Source organism: Macrobrachium nipponense, chromosome 23, assembly GCF_015104395.2.
Source record: "Macrobrachium nipponense isolate FS-2020 chromosome 23, ASM1510439v2, whole genome shotgun sequence".
NCBI lineage: Eukaryota > Metazoa > Arthropoda > Malacostraca > Decapoda > Palaemonidae > Macrobrachium > Macrobrachium nipponense.
The window spans coordinates 77,721,732-77,746,850 of NC_061090.1; the positions used below are offsets into that span (position 1 = coordinate 77,721,732).

Here is a 25,119-nt window from a genome sequence, read left to right on the forward strand (position 1 = left end):
TTCTTAGACCGATAAATGACACATTGACAGATTCCCGTGCACATAACATCAAATGCAATAGAGTTAGGTCGCCTGGTTTGTTAGGATATCGTTTTTTATTTCTTTTTGTTTTTAAATTTGATAGCGTTTTGTGAGATTCCAATGTTTTCTGTAATATTTAACAAATGGAATAGTTTTACTACCTTCAACTTAATATTGAAATGATAATTTAAGGACTATGTTTATGCGATACTACTAGTGATAGGTGTCTCCTATCTATTTGGTAATGTATATCTATGGTTGTGATATGACGTTTTTTGTCACTTCGTTTTGTTCACGTCAATTTTGCTATATGGAAAATAGTTTTACACAATAACATAACATAATGTTCTAAAGATATCAGTGACTGTTTTAAACGTCATTACATATGATTTCTTCCATCTTCGAAAAGAAAAATCGATAAATAAGGCATGAATCGTGCGTCAGGCAGGTGAACGAAAAATTATGAAACTCTGCCAATAGTTTTTTGGCCGACAGTACATGCAAGATGGAAGGGAGAATGAGAATACTGCCTGAAGTCCAGATCATACAAGAAAGCAAGTTTAAAAAAAACTAAGAATGTTATGCAGGAGCTATGATACTAATGAGAAAAGACCAAAAGACTATTATAAAATATAAAGAAGCAACTTTTTAGAAAATGTACAAGGGCCCGCCAGAGAGGGAATCATCCTTCTGGAGGGCTGTACATGAAACCAAAGTCAAAGGAATGAAAGTGAAGGGACGCAGCAAAGAACCGTAAAGATCTATAGTACACACCACATGAGGTATACGTATGTGAAAGCATAAAAAATATCTTTTGTACTATATACATAAAAAATTTACTCGGATATTTTTATCATTGGAATCCAATGGAAGTTGATACCTAAGGGAATATATAATTTTCTATAAATAAAGGTATAAGCCACGAAGGCAAAATAAACAACGGAGTTTCTGTAAGATCTTTCGATGTTCAACGTCCTTTACTCAGCAGATAAACTGACTTACATGAGGAATTGACAGTACAGGAAAGCTCGTATAACTGACAGATATAGGGATTAAAAAGAAATTAGTACCTAGAATCCGGCACTTGGAGAAAGAGTAGGCTAACCTTTCCAAACAAGCATAAATATGGGTACAATTTAAAAAACAAAAAGATTAAGTCAATCTGCTAAGACACAAGGACAAGACAATTAAAGGATAATATAGGGTGACAGCTATTCAAAACTTTGGTAAACAAAAACTTATTCACAATACATATTAAACATACATGTACAACGAAGATATCTCTAAGGCAACTAATTTGTATTTAAGTCTGTAATTATATCTTTGAGGTTATTCTTAAACATGTTACAAATACAAAGGTCTAAATGAAACAGGCCACGACTACTATTAAAATTATAATGTGAAGTAAGTTGTATAAGAGCAGATTTTAAAAGATTTCGTGATAAGATATCTTTTGACCTTGCAATTACTGAACTACCAATCCAATTTATTCGGTGGTTGTTTTCACTTTAATGAATGAATATTGCATTAGATATTTGCCCAGTTTTTACAGAATATTTATGCTGGCTTAATCTTACTTCTAAGCCCTTGCTCGACTGTCCGAGATAAAAAGAAGGGTAGTCCATACATGGAATTTTATATATTATGTTGTTGCTTTCTCTGGGGCCATTTTTTATTAACATTCCTTTTAGTTTGTTATTATAGGAAAAAACAAGGTTGACCTTAAAGGCTTTTAACAACGATTTAATGGTTTCAAATCCATTAAAATAAGGTAAACTAAGAATGTTCTTAGAATTTTCTTTCTCTGTGTTTCTTACACTATAAAACTTTTTGTGGGCTTTATTATAACAAATATCTAATATATGTGGAGGGTAACAAATCTTTCCCTATTTTTTTGTGTATTCAATTTCTTGATCCAAATATTGGGGACTGACAATATGAAATGCTCGTAAAAACATAGAAGAAAAAATTGATATTTTGATGTTAAGATGGTGGCCTGAATAGAAATGAACATTAGTTAAGTTGTTGGTTGGTTTCCTACAAATGCTGAATTTACATTGAAATGGTTCTCTATGTAGCAAAACATCTAAGAAAGGGAGGCAATTGTCTTTTTCCAATTCTAGAGTAAACTTAATCGACGGTACCTGGTTATTTAATTTAGAGAGTAAATCATTTACATCAATACCAGCAAGCAGAACAGCTAAAATATCATCAACATATCTCTACCACTTTACAGGAATATAAATGATATTAGGTAAGTAGCGTTTTTCAAAGAATTCCATGTACAAGTTTGAGAGGAGTGGTGATAAAGGGTTGTCCATTGCCATGCCAAATATTTGTTGATAAAATTCACCATTGAATATAAACTTACAATCACAAATGCACAACCTAGTGAGTGCAATAATGTGACTTATAGGTAGAGGTAATTCATGCTGAGTTAGTTCATTACTAAGATATTCTAAAATAGAGTCTATATGGACTTTAGTAAAAAGAGAACATACATCAAAACTAACGAATCTATCAGTGGGGCAAAGAGTAATTTTGTTTATGGATTTATCACGTTCCAAACTTTCGGGATTCAGTTATACATAATTTTCTATTTTAAAATGTCAGCTGTTATCATACGTTTAATCGGTTTGTATGGTCATTGGTTATATAAAATTTCATGTATAATGTCCTTGATCTTCAAGCATTACCTAACTTAATATCCATTATTTCTCGGCTGTCATTCATTTTCCTTCGTAATTTTTCTGTTACTATACCGATTCTCTGACTTGTTTCCCTCACTGGAATGATCTCTCTGTTGGCACCCTTGGCCTTGAGGCTAAAACATTTTGCTCTAATATTAAGACTATAATGAGGACATAAACTTTAAAATAAAACTTAAAACCAATTGTGGAGGTTGCAGGGTTGGTTTTAGAATGGTTGTCAGTTCTAGCCAATTAATAACAAACGAAGGTGCGGTCCGATTCATCAGCCCGACAACACTTTCTACTTATTTTCACTGTACAAAGGCACTGTGTTATTTATATAAAAATTATGCAAATATAAACCAAGAGGAGAGTTGTTGAACAAAAGAGCAGAGTAACTAATACAGTGTTCACCGACTCTCGACAAGTGGATTCTCGCGAACCCAAGACACGACTAACAGTCACTTTGTTCTGGGTACGAGTCATGCTGCAATTGTTGCCTGGTGCCAGAGTTGCCGCGAAGTCCGCACATCACCGAGAAACTAGCTCCGCACCGGGAGTTGTAGTGTTAATTGCCAAGCAATGTTATTTTACTACATTAACTAGACTAAATAGTCACCCTGCTTATATTATATTAACCGTATCTTTACCAGTATATGAGTTGGGTTTACTAATTAAACCTTTTTAGGGTTAGAGTTTCCCCTTTCCGAAATTCAGTTGCTTCATATCTTCTGAAACATTACGTAACTTTAATGATAGTCAAATTTAGAATCCACGGTCCAAATATAACAGGTCAGCCAGACAGCTCCCTAATTTTAAGCCTCTTCTGCGCACCTACGTCATCTGAGGGAGCGTGGTGGTGAGAACCATTAATTAAGACCGTAGGTCTAACACACCGTCAAGAGACCTTTATTTTTTTTAGAAGAGAATGTTTTTGAAAATACGATCTTTCAAGTGTCAAAAGAATGTAAATAAAACAACATTTGCCTTTTGGAAATATTTGATCAAATTAAGTTACCGAAATTCATTGCTTCATATCTTCTGAAACATTACGTAACTTTAATGATAGTCAAATTTAGAATCGAACGAGACACGCGGACAGTGTTCAGTCTTGAAGCTGATTTATTACATTCGATATATTATATATATATATATAGATATATATATATATATATATATATATATATATATATATATAATGTGTGTGTGTGTATAATTACTGTTTTATAGTTCTGAATGTTATATATGATTTGATGCGTAAATTAGGCCACAAAGTGAACAAGGGCAAGTAAATTTATTCATAAAGTTTTCAGCTAAAAGTGGGAAGTTTAAAAAAAACTGCACTGAAATGTATTTCTTTACTAAAAACGGTTGCTTTTCATTCATTACTTTTGCGTTCCCCACAGAGTAAGTTGACAAGCTATATAAATCCTTCGATATTCATAAGTAGTTTATTCCTTCTTTTCTTTTTTAAGCCACATTCATCACTTTAGGTAACATGCTGTATGTTAAATCAAAACGTTTGCTGAAGTAATAATAATAATAAACAACCTAATATATAACATAGGTCTAGGCTTAAAATCAATGCCATAAGCATTGTAAACAGACAAAAACGATATGAAACATGTAGGTCTATATGCCCCCTTTTATGATACGAATATTTTAAAATAAGATATTTCCCCAAGAGAATGGACAGCATATTATGCATGATTTATGGTATACATGTGGCAATCCTAAGCCAAACGAATGCCCTATTTGGGGCTATGAGTTTCAAGAAATTGGAAAAGAGCACATCATATTTGGTCCTTTTTTTATCAATAAGCTACATTAATATAAAGAAAACCCACGATTATAATACACCACTTCATAGCATACTGATATCAAAACTTATTCGGTTATAATCAGTTGAATAACTTCAACTAATGTAATTGCCTAATACATATTTGCAATTGTTTTCTAAATAAATAAATAAATAAAAACTCATTAAACATGACTAAGTTTACAATAATGTAAATCAGTCTTCACCCTAAGATTAATTCCCAAATTAACCAAATTTTACTAACTATATATATATATATAATATATATATATATATATATAATATATATATATATATATATATATATAGATATATAATATAATATATATATATATATATATATATATATATATAATATATATATCATATCATACTATAATTACAAGGCAAATTAAGATAGCTGGACCTAAAGAATGAATGCATTGCAAGACATTCACGTTTGGGTTACGTTATCTGCTGTTGTCAAAATCGGTTCTTGACAATCGTATGATCGTACCTATCTGATATTGCCGCATGAACACTCGAGACTATACTCTGTTTTTTTTTCATCTGTCCATCCGCCTGTGTGTTTGGTAACACTGCGTCCAGGGCTTTAGATAGTTACATTCAACGATTATAATAATATCCTATTTCGAATATTAACGGTGTAATTCGCATACAGTAAATTATTAAAACGCTTTTCAGTTACTAATGTACACTCAGATATCCTTTTATTTACCTAAAACTTACAATTAGCGTAACTATCTAAAGCCCGGGACGCAGTGTTACCATACAAAAACACCACAGGCGGATGGACAGATAAAAAAAAACAGAGTATAGTGAAAATGGTTCATTTGTCAAAAATATTAGTATTTTCAGAAAATATTATATAATTTCAATCATTTTTATTAATGAAAAAAAGTTTTAAAAGCATAAATATATATGCGGACCTACAGCGCCGCATACATGAGGAGTGCAGTCCGCAGCTCTGCATTCAATGACTCCTCTTCGAATCTTCTCCGCACTTTTGGTCGTTTCTCCGCGCTTTGGCAACACTGCGGCTGGTGCTCACCTCCAACCAGATTTACATTTAAGACTCAGATTGGAACTTATTCAGTTGAAGCAACATCTTCTAAAAACCAATGTTTATTGTGTTCATCAGATAGTCACAGAGGCAGACGATACTCAAAGTATGCTGATGCAACTTCCCGAAGAAGTAGGCTAGTAGATATGGGACAGTGTTCTAGATGTTTAGGAAATAAGCATAATGGCAGGTGTTTGCAGCCTGTTAAATGCTTTGTCTGCAATAAGACTAATCATAATGAAGTTTTTTGCTACAGCAATTTTGGAGGCAAGCTGCAAAGTGAGGTGAAATCAGATGGTACTGTAAAGTCAGATAAGCAAGTTAACAGTACTACAAACATTGAAGTTAAGAGTGTAGTTTCAAGTACGATGAGTGCTGGGTCCAAATATTCTTCTGCTTTAGCTACGGCTCAGGTCAAAGTATCTAATAATGATAATTCCAAGTCAGTACGTTCGCTGCTTTTTCGATCCTGGATCGCTGATTTCATTTATTACTTCCAAGTTAGCTACGGCACTACAGCTAAAGACTGCCGAGAGTCAACAACTTGTTTTGAAAGGTTTTCGGTCCCAGCCAAAGGAGGGGCAATTTGATATTGTGACACCTCTAGTTTCTTTAGGTAGGAGGATCAAGAAGATGAGAGTTGCAATTGTGGATGAGTTACCCGGTAGTATTTCTACAGCAGGCATGCATAAGGTTTATCAAATGCTGTAGGGTAAAGGGATTAAAACTGCAGATGAAATTTCATCCCACACTGTCTCAGGGATTGAATTAATGGTGGGTTCTGATTATTTTGCTGATTTTGTTGGTGGTGTTACCAAGTATGAAGGTGTTAGATTGTTTGAGACACCTGGTGGTTACATTCCATTTGGTATGATTTCCTCACAATTTTCCAATAACCTGGAAACCTCCGTTAAAACAAATGTTGTTGTTTGCAGATTAACTGCTAATATTTCTCCTCTTCATGTTAGTGGGTTAATTGAAGAGAATAATGTGCGGCTGTCCGGGTTACTGTGTACACATGGCAATTAAAGGGGACATTCTTGGATCCCAATAGTGGCGAGCACTGCCATTCTTTATTGGTTATACTATGTAATTAAGTGTACTAAATCTTCCTGAAGACGACGAACCAGCTAAGTATCTTATATAAGTTAATTTGCATGTTTGGCCAAATGTGTATAGGAGTTATATAAGAATGCTAGGTTAGTTCTCGTGTCTGCGTTTGGCGACTACCAACGAGATTTAAGGTAAATACAAGTTGATTTCTGGTTTGTAATAAAATTCCTACCGTTGTTGCCTTCTTAAAGAAAATTATGTGCTGTGGACCATTTTGAGCAATCGGAGGATATAATTTCACCACACCAGACTTCAAATCTTTGACTGGCCAGACATGGTTGTTTGTTTGTTTGTATGGAGGTTTTACATTGCATGGAACCAGTGGTTATTCAGCAACGGGACCAACGGCTTTACGTGACTTCCGAACCACATCGAGAGCAAACTTCTATCACCAGAAATACACATCTCTCACACCCCAATGGAATTCCCGAGGCGGCCAGCCAAACATGGTCGCGTGCACAACAGACAATGCTTGTTTACAGCAAAGTCCTAAGTCTGCCAGCCAAAGTCTGGTCGTGTGGACAAGGCTGAAGGCGGCGGGATCTCCAAAGAAATCTTGACCATGGTAAATTGGATTGCCATTGACACATTTCCTTGAGGGTAGCTCACTGGCCTCCGTTTTACACACAACGTTAATGGACACATGATGAATGGATGGATACCAAGCACTGGCCCCTATTTTGGTCATTCAGCGCTGCAGTGGAATGAAATAACTTGATGATTAATGAAATGTAAACTGTGATGATAATCCTAAAGGGAATGAAAACTTTAAAACCACCATATTAAAAAATGTACATATTTTTCTAATAAAGATTTTAAAAAAATGAAATTTCTATATTAAAACTACAAATAAAAGTGTAACTGCATTGCTTGTGTGCATTAGGCGATAGGTAAAATTAAATATCAGTAGAGTCAAATCCTATATATCAACCTAAGAATTTTAAAAGGTTATGGACATCATCATCTAAAATATAAGAGTCGTTTCCCTGAAAGACCAAATTCCTGCAAGCAGTACCATATATTGCACCAGAAATGACAAATGAACACATTGACTGTCGACTTGCATGGTATTTTGACATTGCATGGAACCAGTGGTTATTCAGCAACGGGACCAACGGCTTCACGTGACTTCCGAACCATGTAAAGAGTGAACTTTCATCACCAGAAATACACATCTCTGACCCCTCAGTAGAGTGCCCGAGAATCGAACACACTGCCACTGAGGTGGCAGGCCAAGACCATACTGATCAAACCACTGAGGCACTGCCAAATTCCTGAAAATCGTTATTAGTTATATCTCAAATCAGCTACTACATAGCAACTCCCCTCCTCAATTTCCAAATAATCCAGTTACTAGGGAAATAGTGGGGCCCCATATACACGGGGTATTGTCTAGTACCATCCAAGCTAAAATCCACAATTACCCGTCTAAAAACGCTCAGAACAGACCATATTGATTTTAAAAATTCAAAATATGCTTCTACAAAATTAGTTTTATCACAAAAAAGTGAATTTAGTCACGAAAATCTGAACATAGTAATTTGTAGATTGTTTGTTTGTATGGTGCTTTTACGTTGCATGGAACCAGTGGTTATTCATCAACGGGACAAACTCCTTTACGTGACTTCCGAACCACGTCGAGTGAACTTTTACCATCAGAAATACCTCTCTCTCACTCCTCAATGGAATGGCAGAGGATCGAAACCACCACCACCATACCAACCATGTCACTGAGGTGCTTATTTGTAGATAATTTTCAGTGTCAAAACCCCTATGCTTATTCTCCCGTACACAATGTGCACACACGTTCTCAAAGAAAAATCTGCGAATATATGTTCAAGGAATAGCAGGGTCGGCTGTATCCTGTCGTCTTGTAAATTGCGGCTCAAGCCAACAGATACCTCTTCTTCCAATTCATCATGAGTGTTTGCCTCACTAAATTTTTAATTTCCAATAGTTTTTTAGTACCAGATTGTCAAAGCTTCTTGTTAAGGTCTTCAACTAAAACATATTGGTGCATAAAAAACACAGTAGGTAAATAGAACTAGCATGTTTTTGAGAGTGTTTATTGACATACCAATAGAGGAACAAATTTTGTATAAAGTTTACAACTCAAATATCTTTCAAGATACAACCATTAAAGGAGTTAAAATTTTAGCACCTTAAACATCAAATAATTAAGGGAAATAAATTGCTTCACATACCATCATATCACATAACTTATGAAAAAAAATTAGCAACTGAATTTTGCACCTCTAAACCAAACAGTATTTTTATACATTTGTCAAAAATTAAACTCAAATATCAAAAGGTTCAAGAAAAAAAAAAAAAGAAGGGGGGGGTGGGGGGGGGTTTATTTACTACTCTCATTTTTTATTTTGGGTTTTTTGTTTTTTTTTCTTTTTTTTCTTTATTTCATTGCCTTTTTAGCTTCAATTGCCTCTTGTAGCCAGTTTTTTTTCCCCAAGATTTTTAAAAGCACATTTCATTACAACCTTACTAAAATTTGTGACATCCCATTAAATTAAAATTTTACCTTTATTCTGTCACTGTTAAAGCAAAACTTACCAAAAAATAACAGGACTTTCATGTGGCTTCAGCATAAAATTGAAGACACCAATTCATGATAACCAGATGGTGGAAAAGTTACTTGCAGCCTTTTCTCAACTTGGTAACTTAAGCATTTTGGAGGCAATGCAACCGATCAGATAAAATAAATATCCTTTTAAAAATAATAGTCTCATTCTCGATTCACACACACGCCAATAAAAAAAAAGATGGTACCACGACTATCGCACTTACACATTAATATGAGTATCAAATTCATTCATATATAAACGATCATTCAACAGTTTACACATCTTCATTTATCAGTGCATAAGTTTATATATGCACAGTACTGGCATACATATGCACATCACAAACATACATCATATACACTAGTACAGTGTAGGTACTTAAGAATCAGTCAAGATTAATCCAAGTAATCAAAATCTCTCACACACCTTCCTATCACAAATTGTAGAACTACCATACCCATACATGCAAATAATGTTGTCTGTATATGCTATTAAAAATGTAAACAGGCTATATGCACATACACATACCTGTTTACAGATATACACATGCACAGCACATTATCAATGCATGTATATATAAATCCACAAACATAGGTGCACGCATACCTACATATACTCTAGTACCCTTTCACACCAGGCATAATCCAGACACGAGCAGTCTTAACACCCTTTCCTTACACACACAAGCTAGCTTTTCTCTCTTACTAACATACTGTGCTTTATATGATATACAATTGTTTATACGGACATCTGTACATTCATAAACCTGTATACATAACATACATGCATGTTTGTGAAACAATGTTGCACAAAAGTGCATGTATATGTACAATAACATGTATATTTCTGTACAAAATGCTAAACATATAAAGCAATTGTATATAATTCTATGAGATTTCTTTCAACTTATAAACATGAAGATGGTAATTTACAAGGTCTGTTTTTAAAATACATATGTAATACATACTTTGAGGCACCCCAGATGTACCTAGCACTAACCACTATTGTTACCTCAAGAGTATTATTGCACTGAGTAAGCTTCTTCTTATCTTTCTCTCAAGTTCTATAACTTTTTAATTATTAATTTTACCAGACCAATTCATATATAAAAAAAAAAAAGCTTTGATTACCCACAAAAATAACAATCTTGGCCCAAAGGCCTACTTTAAGCAACCTGTAGAGAGGTACTTCCTTTCCACAGATTCTAAAGCAAGCCAGTTTGGAGTTTTTGGTCTAAAAAATTATACCCTTTTCAATAGCTATTTATGAATATACATTACAAATATTGCAAATATAATTACACTTTATAATTGTGTACCTTGAGATTGCAAATTCCTTCTCTTCCTCAAAAAGGGGCAATTTTACAAATTTACATTTCAAATAGAAATCAATAATCAATTTTAGAGTTGCATGTCTCAACAGTTACAGATTTTAAGTGACCAAGATTGGAGACATGGCAACTAATCACGGCATACCTCACAGATTATTTTTTTAGTTTAAGTTCTTTGTAGCCCCTATGAACTGCATCCCCAAAGTTAACTGTCATGACATTACAATATTTCATATCCTCAATGCTATCACTATAGGGATTCTTCAAAAATGTGAGGTTGCCAGTTATATGCAATCCAAATTTCAAAAAAATCTTAAAAGATATTCAGGATAAGAAAAGTCATTTCAAAATGACAATCCATCACCCAGTTTGATTTAGGATGCTGCCTGTTGAGAATGGGATTGCAGAGATCCTCAACACTGAGATACAGTACTATACTTCATATAAACTATGGAGTATAGACTATTGCTCCATTGCTTCAATAAATTATGTAGAAAAACGGACTACTCGTTATCTGTAAGAGGACCAACATCCAATGAAACAACAAAATATCAGACTTTAGATGGAGCCATAAACATACTAAGTTGGATGAGGTACTAGAGGGTTTTCCCCAAAAACAATTTAAACTTTCTCAAGTGGTATAACAGAAGTATCTCAATTTCAGTCGAACAAGGGAACATCTGCCACAATTTCACAATGGTCAGACTTAAGAGAGCAGACCAACATGTGAAACTAAGGTACTGCACCCCATTCGAGCCTGGACTTTTCCAAATTTGTTAAAAGGAACATCAAACCCATCACCACAAGACTTTTTGGAAGTCTTACAGAACAGACTCAGGTGCCTTAAATAACAGAGTCCATACCTCTGGCACCACAAAACTTTGCAGATGTTGATACACTGTTTTATGCGTTTCCTGCTATGCAAGTCAGAAATATTTCTGCGATGTAGAGTCTGATCTTCACAGAAGGAAAATGGGGCACCAGGTGTCAGTGGTCTCTGTAGTAGCTATAGCAAGTAACAAAATTTCAAATAAAGAACAGTAGCAACAGCAACAATGTCCCCATATCATTGTTCATTCAAGGCATTTTCTCTGAAAACTTTTTATCACAATCTCTTTAATGCCACCCACTTGCCTGCTGAAAACTGGAAACTAAAAACTAAATACATGTCAAATACTATTTCACTTCTTCAAACATTTATCTTACAAGAGAAAATAAGACTTCCAAATGTATTTGGTATACCAACTTGCAAGGCAAAATCTCAACGAATACAAGGTTCTCTCATTCATTCTCAAAGCCTACATGCTCCACTGACATCTGATGCCCTGGCTGTATAAAAATAGATATACAAAACTACAAGTGTGCATTGTCACCAGTTTGGGACTTAACCCAAATAAACTAACATTACTGGAGATTTTCCTTTCCTCACAACAGGAGGAAGCAAATTTAAAAATAAAAATAAAAAAAAAACCCATGATATACTCCAAAAAAGTTAACAATGCACTCGTTCTAACTGTACATGAGAAGCCCAGACCACTGTAGTCATTCCGTGAGGCAGGCCAAGTCTCGTCCTGTTTTTTTTTTAGGTTTTTTTCCATCAGCTTGCACTACACTTGCCAAGGCTTTCTTTTCTGGTAACAAGCCAACACATCATAAACAACCATCTATGCACTGAAGCCATCCAACTCCTAGTTTCTTCCCCATTCACTGCAAAACTGCTTCACTATAATGGAACTCGGTCAATATCCAAACTTCACTAAATGGCTATACAACATTTAACAATGGCATCTTAAACAGGGTAGTTTTGCATCCTTGCCACACGGTAATTACTCAATGGCGAGACTCTTAAAGCTGTCCATAGCAGCGTCTCTGGAACACAACTCACAACTGTCTTGTCATATTTTGAATGCAATGAGAACAACACCATCTCTCGTCTTCGGGCCTAAAGAAAATCCATTCAGAAAAAAAAAATGCTAAAATATTTATACAATTCCACCTGAGATATGGCAGTCTCATCAAACCATGCAAGCAGTCAGGTTTCAAACTTGTTATTTTAGCTCATTTGTTCTATATGCATTTCAATACACAGGTTCTTATGATTTGGAAGATATGCCCTCAATGTTTTATCAAGTGTTAAGATTACCTGATTGTATGTCTTGTTCAATATACACAGGGCTAATACCTCCTACTACGTACAATTGCTTCAGTTGGTTATTTACTGATATTTCCTTCATCGTCATCCTCCAGGTGATGTTCAGCAACATACAAAGCAGGGTCAATCACCTAAACAGGAAATTTTAAAATTAGAAATATAATAATTTAGCAAACGGGAAATTTTAAAATTAGAAATATAATTATTTAGCAAACAACTTCATAGCTCACATACTATAATGCTCATAACTGAAGCTTTATTAAGAAATGCAATTTCTATTAGCACTGCATTAGATTAACTGTCACAAATTTCATCAACTAAGTGGACAATTTACAGTAAAAAAAAAAAAAAAAAAAAAAAAATGCTAAGTTAAAACTCCTAACACATTTACTGACCTAGTATGCCACTTTTCAATATGTGACGAGAACTTACAACTTTATTACAACAATTCCATCTATAAAAGCTTTACCATAATTTTAATTTTACTTATGTTCTATTGCAGGGTTCAGCAACCTTTTGGAGACAGGCCACACAGCTAGGCAGTATCTTGGAGTAGGGCCATAATATCAACGTTCTACAAGGACTGCTTTATGCCTTAACCAGGTAACACTTATATCAGTGTCCAGGTGTTAAGTTGGTGGACTTCTGTCCCTTGTTAACATCCTAATATGGTCATATTTATTTTCTGTCCCTTGTTAACATTGGAATCATTTGATATTTACTTTACTGCTCATATCACTTCGCACTGTAATCTTTCTATATAATTTTGTTTGCCTTCCTAACTGTTAGCCAATTTCTTAAAATCCTTTACATGTTGCATCATTTACAAAGCAATTACTTTAGAAATTTGTACTGCTTAGAGAGCAAAAACAGTCTGTGGCAGAATGCAACACTTGAATTACCAGAGAGCTTTAGAGATTACAGATTTTCCTTCTACCACCTGATGTATATTTATTTGTTTAAGATAAAATGCTGATTTTGATATTACTTTGGATGTCAAGTACTTGCACTTTATTTTGGCATCTTATATTTATGACAAAATAATACAAAAAATTTTAAAGTATACAAGATTTTACTTTGGACTGGTTTTTAATACCATTCTCTGAACAGCCCTACCTTCATGGGAGATCAAGCTAAACCACACCCCAAAACTCTGACGTCAACCCAACACTACTCCATCAAAATTTTTAGCCATCACAGTCCAGGCTAAAATATAAATCTAGCACACCCCTTACACCCGGCCAAATTTAAGGATGGCCAGTTAAAGAGAGACATACATATGGTATAAGAAAAACAAATTACAAACAATTTTGTACTTTCCACAGGAATTTGAAAATAAATATTACCAATCCTGTGAAGGGCTTTTTTTTACCAAGATAGTTTTTTAAAAAAATGCACAAATTTGTCAGTTATGTTTTTTCTGCTAACTTTTTTCAGTTTGTAAAATTATAATTATAGCTCCCACAATATCATAACAGATATGAACTAAACTCCTTAACAAATTCAGAGTACAATCATTGTAAAATAGTTATGAGATTTTGGAATGGGGAGGTGCAGCAGACTCTCACCCATTAAGTTTCAAGGCAAACCGATCTCTCACCTGTACAGACTATTGGAGTTGCTGTAAGAATACCACGAGACATTTAATGACCCATTGAAGTCAACCTTTTACGCAAAATTTGTTAAAACTATGGTGTGAAATGTTGATCGTCAGAGGACGCTAAGTGGAATTTAAATTATATTCATTGGACAATTACAGCTTACAAAGGGATAAGGCCTTTAAAACTTTTAAGCTCAACAGCAATATATGAGAGAGAGAGAGAGAGAGAGAGAGAGAGAGAGAGAGAGAGAGAGAGAGAGAGAGAGAGAGAGAGAGAGAGAGAGAGAGATATCTCACCTTGGGTATTGGTTTGATTTCTGTTCCTAGTTCCTGTTCAATCCGATGCAAGGCAAATCTATCATCATAAGTTATCAGATTAATGGCAATACCCAAGTGGCCAAACCGTCCTGATCTTCCAATCCTGTGCAAGTATGTTTCAGCCATTTTGGGAAAGTCAAAATTTATAACCACATTGACTGCCTGGATATCAATACCTCTTGTAAACAAATCTGTAAAGTTGAAAAAACAGTACAGGACTATTAAACAAAGCAACACATAAGGAGATTATCAACTTGTCAAAACAATCTTGCAAGGTTTTAAAGAATATATAACTTTCCCTACAACCTAAAGCTACAAACTTTTCAGTATAAACTTTTAACCAAGATTCAATAATCTATACACGTAGTAGACAGGCAGACATTTCCAACATCTAATTTGAAATCCAAACCTTTTCTTCCCTACTCCTGTAGCTCCTTCCCTACAGCTGGCACAACTTTTTTCCTTCAGTCCTGGGATAAACTCCCTTTCCCTTAAAATACACTAAACATTTTGGTTCTTTAGAATAAAAGAACCTAATTAAATTTCTCAGGTCCGACGCAATCTAACCCTTAGTTTATTCAACAGTCAGTACTTTTACACAATCAAGTAGGAATACAAGGTCTCATTAAAATTAAAAGGAAAAATAAAGCATTTCAAGCTATAGTACAAATTCTGTAATAAGATTGGCAATTCTTAATGCACTATCAACTGTCACCCAAACAATGGCACTATTTAATAACCTTGGAGAAGATTCAACTTAACACAAACCTGCAGAGTTTCGTATTTCTCAGTCACTGTATTGTTTACTGTAACAAATTTTAAATTTCCTCTTGTGAAAAATTATCCACCAGTATAAATTGCTTATACTATTATTATTAAAATTTTTATTTGCAATTAGAATTTATACTGTACTTATCCTAAAACAAAACTGCTGGATAAATGAAGACAAATTGTGATACTAACACCCAATATATAAGCTTTGCTCAAATGTTAAGATTTCCTATAGACATTCCTATGTAACCTCATAAAGGGAAGAATATTTCAACATAACCTTACATAACACTTCCAGTCTTAAGAAACAGTTTACTAACCTGAACAAACCAAATTCCTGCAGAGTCCCGCACGGAAATCGTGGAAGACGCGGTTACGATGTGCCTGTGCCATTTTTGCATGAATATAATAACAAGAATACCCCAATTCTGTGATCTTCTTGGCTAGTAATTCCACACGCTGCGTTGAATTGCAGAAGATTATACTTTGGTTGATCTGTAACTGTTTGGAAGAGAAAAAAATTTATGGCAAACCTGACTTCCAATAAAAGCTAGTGCCCGTCTGCTAGACTTGACAACGAACATTATTACAAAACTTGCAAAATTTTCTCAGGCTCTCGCATAAAAACTAAAGGCACATATTAAGTGAAAAATTTGTTTTACAAGGAGACCTTACCAAAGTGATACAAGTATATAATTCATTTGGACATTTTCTAAATTTTAATACTAGTCCCAAGTTGACTGAAATTCTGGCATTCACTATTTCAGTGCTAATGGTGCGCTGCTTTCTATATACTAACAAGACCTGGACTACAAAGTGTAGCCATTTAAGTTGAATTGAGCCTAATATAGAATTTAGGCCAAAGGCCAAGCACTGGGACAAAGTGGTTGCAGCTGGGGGCCGAAGGCACGCTGCAAAGAACCTTCAGTAATGCCTAAAGTGCACTGCATGAGGTCCACTGATGGCACTAAACCCCCTCTAAAGGGTGTAGCCACTTACGAACCTTATGTTTTAATGTGCTTTCTTTATATAAATAAAAACTGGATCACATGGGGTAGCCATTCAACAACCTTGTTTTTATGTGCCCCACCAACAGGGGTAACATCACTAAGGGTCTTTGGTACAGACAGCCATATTTGTAATGAAAGTTGAAGGCACTTTCATTTTTTAACCATATCCAATTTCCACAAAATTGCTCCCTGGTCACAATGGACTTATAATTCTGTATGCAACAAGCCCACCTGTTATGCCTTCTTGAGAGACTTAAAAAAAATTACTGTAAGGTAACAATTTGCTAAGGGGGAAGGCTCTTTCTCTGTTAGCAAGAATTCCACCAATCAGCTCTAGTTGTTTTTTAGAGAGAGAGAGAGAGAGAGACAGGAGAGAAAGAGAGAGAGATAGAGAGAGAGAGAAAGAGAAGAAGGAGAGAGAGAAGAGAGAAGAGTAGACTGTAGAGCGCTAAATGTCTCATCGTACCCTCAGGCGAGGAACTCTAACCCAAGACCTTGGAAAGCCATGGTACCATGGCTACGGCAGTCTAAAGTTGGGAACAAGGTTTGAATTCAGAGCAACCTTCTCTTGGAAGGGTTGTCTACTAAGGCTAAAGGGTCCCTTCTATCCACTGGTTTAATTTTGATGTGTCCTTTTAAGTGTTGCCTGCCAAGAATTAAAAGTGTCTTATATCCAAACTCCCGTAGGCAGTGAATGTTATAAGAAAAGCCAAATTAACCCAATGCTATATCAAAATTTGGAAGATAACTTTTATGCCAAAAGGAAAAGTTCTAGACCAATGAGGCAAAGTCAGTGCTGAAATATTTTAAACAATTGTTAGGAGAGGGTGGAAAATAGGATGGAAGAAAGAATATGCATGGAGGTATAGTAAAAAGGAATGAAAGGGGTTGCAGCTTGGTAATATAGTTCACTATTATATGGAGCAGATATGAATACCATAACTATAAAAGCTTTTGCTAATAATTTTTTTTTTTTTAACTAAAAATGTGAACTAACTGGACCACGCATACAAACTGACAACCTACCTAACATGACATACATTACCTAAATCAAACCAAACCCTAGGATTCTAGCAGTGTTGTAGTCTTTGCCATGAAAACATTCACTTACCTTTGAAAACAAAGTATTTAAACAATGGACCTTCTGACGTTCCTGAACGAAGGCATAGTACTGTGTTACTCCTTTCAATGTCAACTCATCCATCAAATTTATTTCATAAGGAGATCTGTTGAGAAAATTGCAATCAATCAGCATAAAAAAAAATACCCGACCCCATTTTTTATAGATAATTTGGCATTCAACAACCTGAGCCACTTAAGTTTGTCATACCTTCATAATACAAAACCAAAACACACTACTTCCATAAATAAATACTTAAAATTTCCTAAGTAGAGCTATATTATGGCATACCTTAAATGCTTCTTCATGAACTGCTCCACAGTCAGAGGAAAAGTGGCAGAATACAATAAAATTTGTCTTTCTGATGGCAAATATGAGATCACTCTGTCTAGCATTCCTTTGAAATCTTGTGATAGCAATTTATCAGCCTGGAAAAGTCAAAACCATTTTATCAATTAAATAATTAGATCACTTCAAAAAGATTACTTCTTTCAGTTTTGTAATTAACAGTAGTTTTGATTATGAAAATATTACAAGACAAGACATTATGCTTACCTCATCTAAAACCAACATTCTGCACTTGTCAACAGTAGCCACCTTCTTCTCCATGAGATCCAAGATCCTTCCAGGAGTAGCAATTACAGCATGAACAGTTTCATAAATTCTCATGATATCATCCTGAAGCGAAATTTAAAAATAAAAGCCATTACATTCATCCTGTGCAACTAAAATTTTGATTTGCTATAAAACATTAAAAGCCCTTAAAATTTCATAGTTTTGTAAAAATTATATTCTACAATAGTAGGACAATTTTTTAATAAATTTGTATTTTCCTTAACTAACAAACTTGAGGTCTTAATATTAGGATAATCTTCTAGGGCCAACTGGAAACCAGTAAAAATAACAAAAGTGTGTATGCAAGGGACTACTGGTATCTGTGCTTGGTCACAAGTTATGTGGGAGCACCCACATACCCCTCGACAACCAGTGACCACACCAGTTATTCTTCCAACACAGGTTAATTGACAGATGGGTGGTTAAAGGTAAGACTGTCAAGACCTCAGGTTTGTTAGGAATAAACTACAAAATTTAAAAAAATTTGTCAATTGTTTCTATACAAAACAAACCCTGTCTTAACATCAGGATCGACTTACTTTGATGGGAAGCAAGTACTATTAACCAACTGCAGGTTTACCACCTTTGGTCAGTTTCCTGATCAAAGGAATTTCAGAATCCAAGATATTTATGCATATCATAGATTCAGACTTCAGGATCTCTTCATGTCTCAGCTCATTGTATCTCGGGAAGTAGCAGCTATTTGTTCTAGCTACAAACCAACAGGTATTCTCCTACTTACGATGGGGTTAGGTTCCAGAAAACCCATCGTATGTCAAAAAAAATCCTATCTTGAATATAGCCTAGCCTACACTAGGGTAATCTGTACAATCTTTACATATAGGGTAGCGTGCCCTACACTACACAGTAGTATACTTATACGGCATAGTAATTATTAATTTCAGCCAATTCTCTAGGTTTGCTGCGTATTGGCTCATGATAATTCAGTACTAAGAGAAACTGAATAACATTTAACAAGTTAGCCTAGCATATATGATGATAAGATACCATGGTAAATCTGACTCTGATCGATATCGGCATAATTGAGCGATACCTATCAGGCTGCTGATGTCTACCTATAATTATGGAATAAAAACATAACGAACATGCATCTTTTACATGAATCTTTCACAAATCATACATTACTCTATCCTATTATATTGTATGTATTGTATCATAAAATACTAACAAAACGGCCTATGTTTTGGTTTGGAAATCAGCTGATGGCGAATAAGTGTTTATTTCATCAAATTTAACTCCATTCGGAGCAAATTGTTTTGCTTCTAGTTAAAATAAATATCTAGATATTTTACTTATATGAGACAAGGTCATCTTTTTGTTATAATTAGTGTTAATTTTAAGCTTAAATATGAATTTAATGCCTCGTTGGGAACTAAATTATTTTTTTTGTTAACATTGCTTTGTGGGCATGTTTGTGTAAGGAAAATTACGCGATTCAGTTCACTATTTTCACTTTATTTCTTCGTAGTACGAGGTTTACCGTTAAATTATCTTTTAATGGTGTGAAAACAGCAGTAAACTGTATTCTTTCAAGACCTGAAGATTTTATTAAAATGATTCTCTCTAACTTTATCTACAGTTGTGTTTGATCGAATAAGTTTACGGGAGTTTTGTCTTTGTTACCGATGCACAATAACATTCATTAGCAGCTCGAAAAGTATTCTCAGGTTCAGCTATAATTTTGTTTAAATTTGACAGTATGTTTCCTTAATGAACTTTGATCTAAAGCGAACAAAGTTATTACCTAACTATTATACAAAACGTCATTTATAACATAAGCGCGGTAATTGTTTACTACAGTACGATGGTTGAAATAGCCAAATGGATGTTGTTATACAATTCGGTTGTACTTAGCAAGACTGTTTCTCATTCGGTTGTTCATGGCTGTACACATTTACCAAACTATTAACCAAAATGTTAAAACAAAACTTTCATAATTCTCTTTTGCCGTTTTACTTTTTTTTTTTTTTTTTTTACTTTAACCAAAAGATGGGATAAAGTTAGGCTATTGTAATTAGGTCGGTCTCTCTTGCTGCCTGGTTTGTACAAATTTTAAAATATTTTCAAAATATTGTCGTATCAGTATTAATTGCTGACATCGTAAAACTGGATTATCGTAAGACTAATTATCGTAACTCGAACACTACCAGTATCTACTTATGTAGGTTTATCATCATTCCTCTCTCTCCCCTGCTAAAGAGAGGAATGTCTTGCTACTGATAAGTATCTTACAAATGTGATTACTTTAACAGCATGCCTCCCTCACTCTCCTGTATCCTATCTGATCCAGCTTATGACTACTCTCTTCATACTGCCTGAAGAGACTAGTTATCTCATTCATTTCACTTTCATACCCTCAGCTTGTATAAGATACAAACTGACCTGTCAGGGCACTGGATGAGCTACATAACTTGTTGAGGTGCCACCACTGGACCCAAGGAAAAAGTGTCAAGAGTGTCCGAGGACCTAGGGGCAATATCCTTCAAGTAAAAGGTAAAAGTGAAAGTGGTTTGGCATAACCAGCCCTCAATATTCTATAACAGACATTCTTCCTAAATACCATGGAAGAGCTCAAACCTCTAACATCATGTGCTCTAGTCCTCACATCATCTGACACTCGTGCCCAATGGTTTCTCTTAAACAAAACAAACCTGTATTCCTGGACACTTCTTTCTTGACCTGGCCTGTGCTAACAAAGTCTACAATATGCAAGTCTGAGATGTCTAGTTCTTTTTAAATAAGCACGCAGTTCTGACGGGACATAACATTTCTTCAGGGTCATTGTCTACAGTCTCCCTTATGGTATAGAAAAGGAGACAAAGCTGTCAACAATTGCTAGATTCTGTCTTAGCGATGAATTCTGGAATAAATTAAAAAACTAAAGACTTCCAACCTCTGGCATTTTATACATCATATAACAAACCATGAAGTTCTCCAACTCTTTCTATTGATGCTAGGGCCAGCAAGAAGACTGCTTTAAGCATAAAGAGTATCTGTAGCCTGTTGCAATGGTTAACAGGAAGCATTCATAAGGATACACAATAACAGAGTTAAATCCCAGCCAGGAGATTTGATATGACAGCTCAAAGCTCTTGATCAACAGATATTCTCAAGCCAAATTTTTTAAGTCTTTCATCCCTAGCACCATAGCTAGAGCAGCTCTATAACCCTTTATGGCAGACACAAGGATGTTTTTCTGCTCTCAGAAATACTAAAAAAATCAGCTATCTGTTGAATAGAAGAACAGTGGCAAAATACCCAGTCTATGACAACAATCACAGTAGAAACACCACTTTCCCTGGTACACACATTGACAACTTTCTGATATATCCTGAATTCTGAGTTGAGGCTCGAAAAGCCTCTTGTTCACAAGGGATACTTTAGTCTCCACCCATGAAAAGATAGGGACTGTACTGATTGGTGGCACCTCAACACATGAGGTTCCCATAGGAGATTGTGCCAGGGTGGTAGCCCTCTCAGAACTTCTACCAGCAGATATCAGGTCATGAAACCATTCCACCCGAGGCCATAGAGGAGCGACCATTGTCTTCACAAGATTCTGAGACCTCATCACTTTGTTCAGAATTGATGGATCAGACAAAATGGAGGAAAAGCATACACTTCCAGATTATACCATGGATGTTGCAGGGCATCCTCTTACCACTTATCTGTCTGGAACTACTGAACAATTTCTCAATCTGTCTGCCATCTCCTGATGTAAAGACCATCCTGTTCCCAAGGGCTTAGCTTGTCTGCTACTACATTCTTTTTCCCTTGTGTCTGGCCATGATCTCTCCTACCGAATTGTCTACAGCCCACTGATGCAGCTGCACTGTCTTAAGTTGCAGTTGTCGAGATACTAGGCCTTGTTTGTTTACATATGCCACAACTGTGGTCTTGTCAGACATCAAAACTACTGTGTCCCTTTACCCTCTCCTGAAACTCCTGCAGGGGTAGAAATGCTGCTTTCAGCTCCCAACACATTTATGTCTAGTAGTTTGTCTTGCAGATTCCAGTCTCCTTAAATTATCAGATCTTCCAGATGCGCACCTTATCCTCAGGCCAATATGCAAGGCTCTCCTGAAACGGATACTTGTGATCTCTTGACAGGAGCATTCTCATCCTTCTCCTCACCTTGAACGGACGTACGGGAGAAATAGGCTATTGCTCTGCAATCTTGGTAGTCCCAAGAAGTAACTGCTGCACATGCATCCGAACCTGCTGGAACGCCCACCCCCTCATCCGTATGTTTCTAAGGCCATGTTACTCACATTAAACAGACTACTGTCAACTTTCAATGCAGAGCTAAAGACTACAGTGGTCCCCCCCGTATTCGCGGGGAATGCGTACCAGAACCCCCCGTGAATAGTTAGAATCCGCGAATGTTTGGAACCCCTATAAAAATGCTAAAAACAGCCTATTTTGTTAGTTACAACTCAAGAAAAACCCAATAAAAATTTTCCTACATGGTTTTTTTAATAGTTTTATCACAAAAAGTGCATTTTATGATGAAATCCATCAAAAAAACCAGGAATTTGTGGATATTTATCATAGAAAAATACCGCGAATGCATGAATTTTCCGCGAATAATGCAGGGAAACGTTCCCGAGAGAAATCCGCGAACGTGTGAGTCCGCGAATCTGGAGAACGCGAATACGGGGGGTCCACTGTACATCTCAATCTTTCTGTCTGATAAGGATGAGATTATTGCGAGTCCCAGGTCGAAGAAGAATAAGAAACTGTTGTTCTCCCCTTGACATGAGGATCAGCCAACAAGTCCCTGAATTGTCAACGTTCAACTTGAGAATGCACAGGAGAAACAGAAGAGTTCAACAAAGTCGAAGTCTTCAAGGAGGAAGTAGAACAAGAATAGGAAGACTCGCATCTTTCCAATAGGCATTTAAGGGTTAATTGTAACTTGCATTACCTTAAAAAAAATTTTTCACTTATATGTACTGTTTGAATATTGCAGTGAGCGTGTAATCATTTAGAAAACTGACTAACTTTAATTGCTTTTACCCTATTTTCCTGTCTTGAATAAAACTATTTTATGAAAATACTTATATTCTCATACTTGAGAATATCTTAATTCTAACAGCAAAAATTCCTACGGCAAGAAGTCCGTGGCAACAAGTCCTACGGCGATAAGTCCTGCGGAAAAAATTCCTAGATCCATTTCCAAGAGATTATACAGTTAAGACTGTACTTACAAGCTATTAAAATTTTAAGTTTGCCATTCTTCCAAGAATGAAGAAGTTTCACTTTAATTTACTATTGTATTTGAGGTTTGTAAGACTTAAATGACTTGCAAGGTTAAAAAAAAACAAAAGTCCACCAAATTCAATAACTGACTCTGAAATGCCTTTTAGCCAAAGCCTTAAACGACTGTCCAGCTATACTAATCTAGTCTTTTTATTCTATTTATAAATGAAGCTCTTTCATTATTTCTTCATTAGCTGATGATAATTTAGCAACTGTTCTTAAAAAATTTTGTTAGTACTTTAGCAGTAACATAGTAGTAAATATTATTAAAGTATAAACTTCGCTTGGCATGTATTTTGTTAACCTCAAGTTACTACAATAATTTTTTTTTTTTCTAAGCTTGTTTACAAAGGTACCAAAACTGATTTCACTTCACTATTAGAATATGACAACATTCCGACATCTACTTCCGTACAGTAAAAGACCTCACCTTTAAATTGGTGCCTCCCGTCGTAACCATGACCTTAACACCTAGATGCTTTGCTAACTCATTACAAATATGACTAGTCTGCAGTGCCAATTCTCTTGTAGGCACAATAACCATGGCCTGAATGTGGTTTTGAGAAGGGTCTATCTGAAAAATTCAAACCAAACTGTTACGGTGGATATAAATGGGCTGTGAATACATTCAGTACTACAATAAACCAAACTCATAGGCTTAGCTATTTTTTATTATAAAGTATTTGTGATTATAAAATAAAAAATGGGGACAATATTGGGCATCTTCACTCCATACTGTTTGGTCAATGCTCTTAAAAAAAGAGTTTGTCTATGTTAAACTACTTAGTTAAGTAACTAGATCAGGTCTACTTGAACAAACAGCAGTCTTACCTGTTCTAGGAGAGGAATAGAGTATGCCCCAGTCTTACCAGTGCCATTTTTGGCACGTGCTAGGATATCTCTCCCACTTAATGCTACAGGTATGGATGCCTCCTGGATAGGAGATGGGCGTTCCCATCCCTTCTCAAATATACCCATGAGCAGGTCTCGTTTCAAACAGAAGTCTTCAAACTCATTGCCTTTTGTGTCTGTTACATCAGACGTTCGTTTCCTTCTATCTCTTGGAGGGATTGGAATCTGTGCTTTCCAAGATTTGTCATCTACCGCTCTAAAAGTGAAGATAAGAAAATTAAAACTCCCCCTACAACAAAACTTTCTCTTACTTTCACTGAAACCACATTACTGTACTTCAACCTCACCTAATACTACCTACCATACAATTAGTAATTAAAATTACAACTGGCATGGGTATAAAAAAAAAAATACATCAAATTCATAATTACCTATTAGTATCTAATTTCTTAACACACTACCAGTCTACACGGAATAAAGTTGATATCAAATATACTTAATTTTACCCCTGATGAGAAATCTGTCAAGAGAAATAAGTAGGAAAATGCGGCCATGTTAAAACCACATGGAGATACTCTTAAAAATCACTCAGACTGAATAAATTACTACTAACAACCAATATATATTAAACACTTGAAACCAGGAAAAGTTTGGCTAACATTTGAACATTTTCACTTCCAACACATATAAAGAATTACCTCAGTGGGAAGTTTGCCTGCCTCCATGGGCAGGCAAACAAATTCATACACACATATCTATCTATCTATCTATCTATCTATCTAT

The 25,119-nt window shown here is 35.3% G+C and overlaps 1 protein-coding gene and 1 long non-coding RNA gene across 2 annotated transcripts in view; one reads left to right on the top strand and one right to left on the bottom strand.

Moving 5' to 3' along the window:
• Positions 1-9,058: 9,058 nt before the first annotated feature.
• The window catches only part of LOC135201676 (ATP-dependent RNA helicase me31b-like), a gene marked incomplete at its 5' end in the record, with an annotated part of 29,472 nt that continues 13,411 nt past the window's right edge, over positions 9,059-25,119 (bottom strand). The window contains 8 exon segments of the mRNA XM_064230803.1: positions 9,059-12,898; positions 14,665-14,876; positions 15,777-15,957; positions 17,578-17,692; positions 17,878-18,014; positions 18,142-18,264; positions 23,915-24,058; positions 24,316-24,592. Coding sequence (XP_064086873.1) covers positions 12,827-12,898; positions 14,665-14,876; positions 15,777-15,957; positions 17,578-17,692; positions 17,878-18,014; positions 18,142-18,264; positions 23,915-24,058; positions 24,316-24,592 — 1,261 coding nt within the window. The 3' untranslated portion in view covers positions 9,059-12,826.
• Positions 13,268-14,121, top strand: LOC135201682 (uncharacterized). Its single transcript, XR_010311582.1, has 2 exons — positions 13,268-13,370; positions 13,878-14,121. It is a non-coding gene; the product is annotated as an uncharacterized LOC135201682 (long non-coding RNA).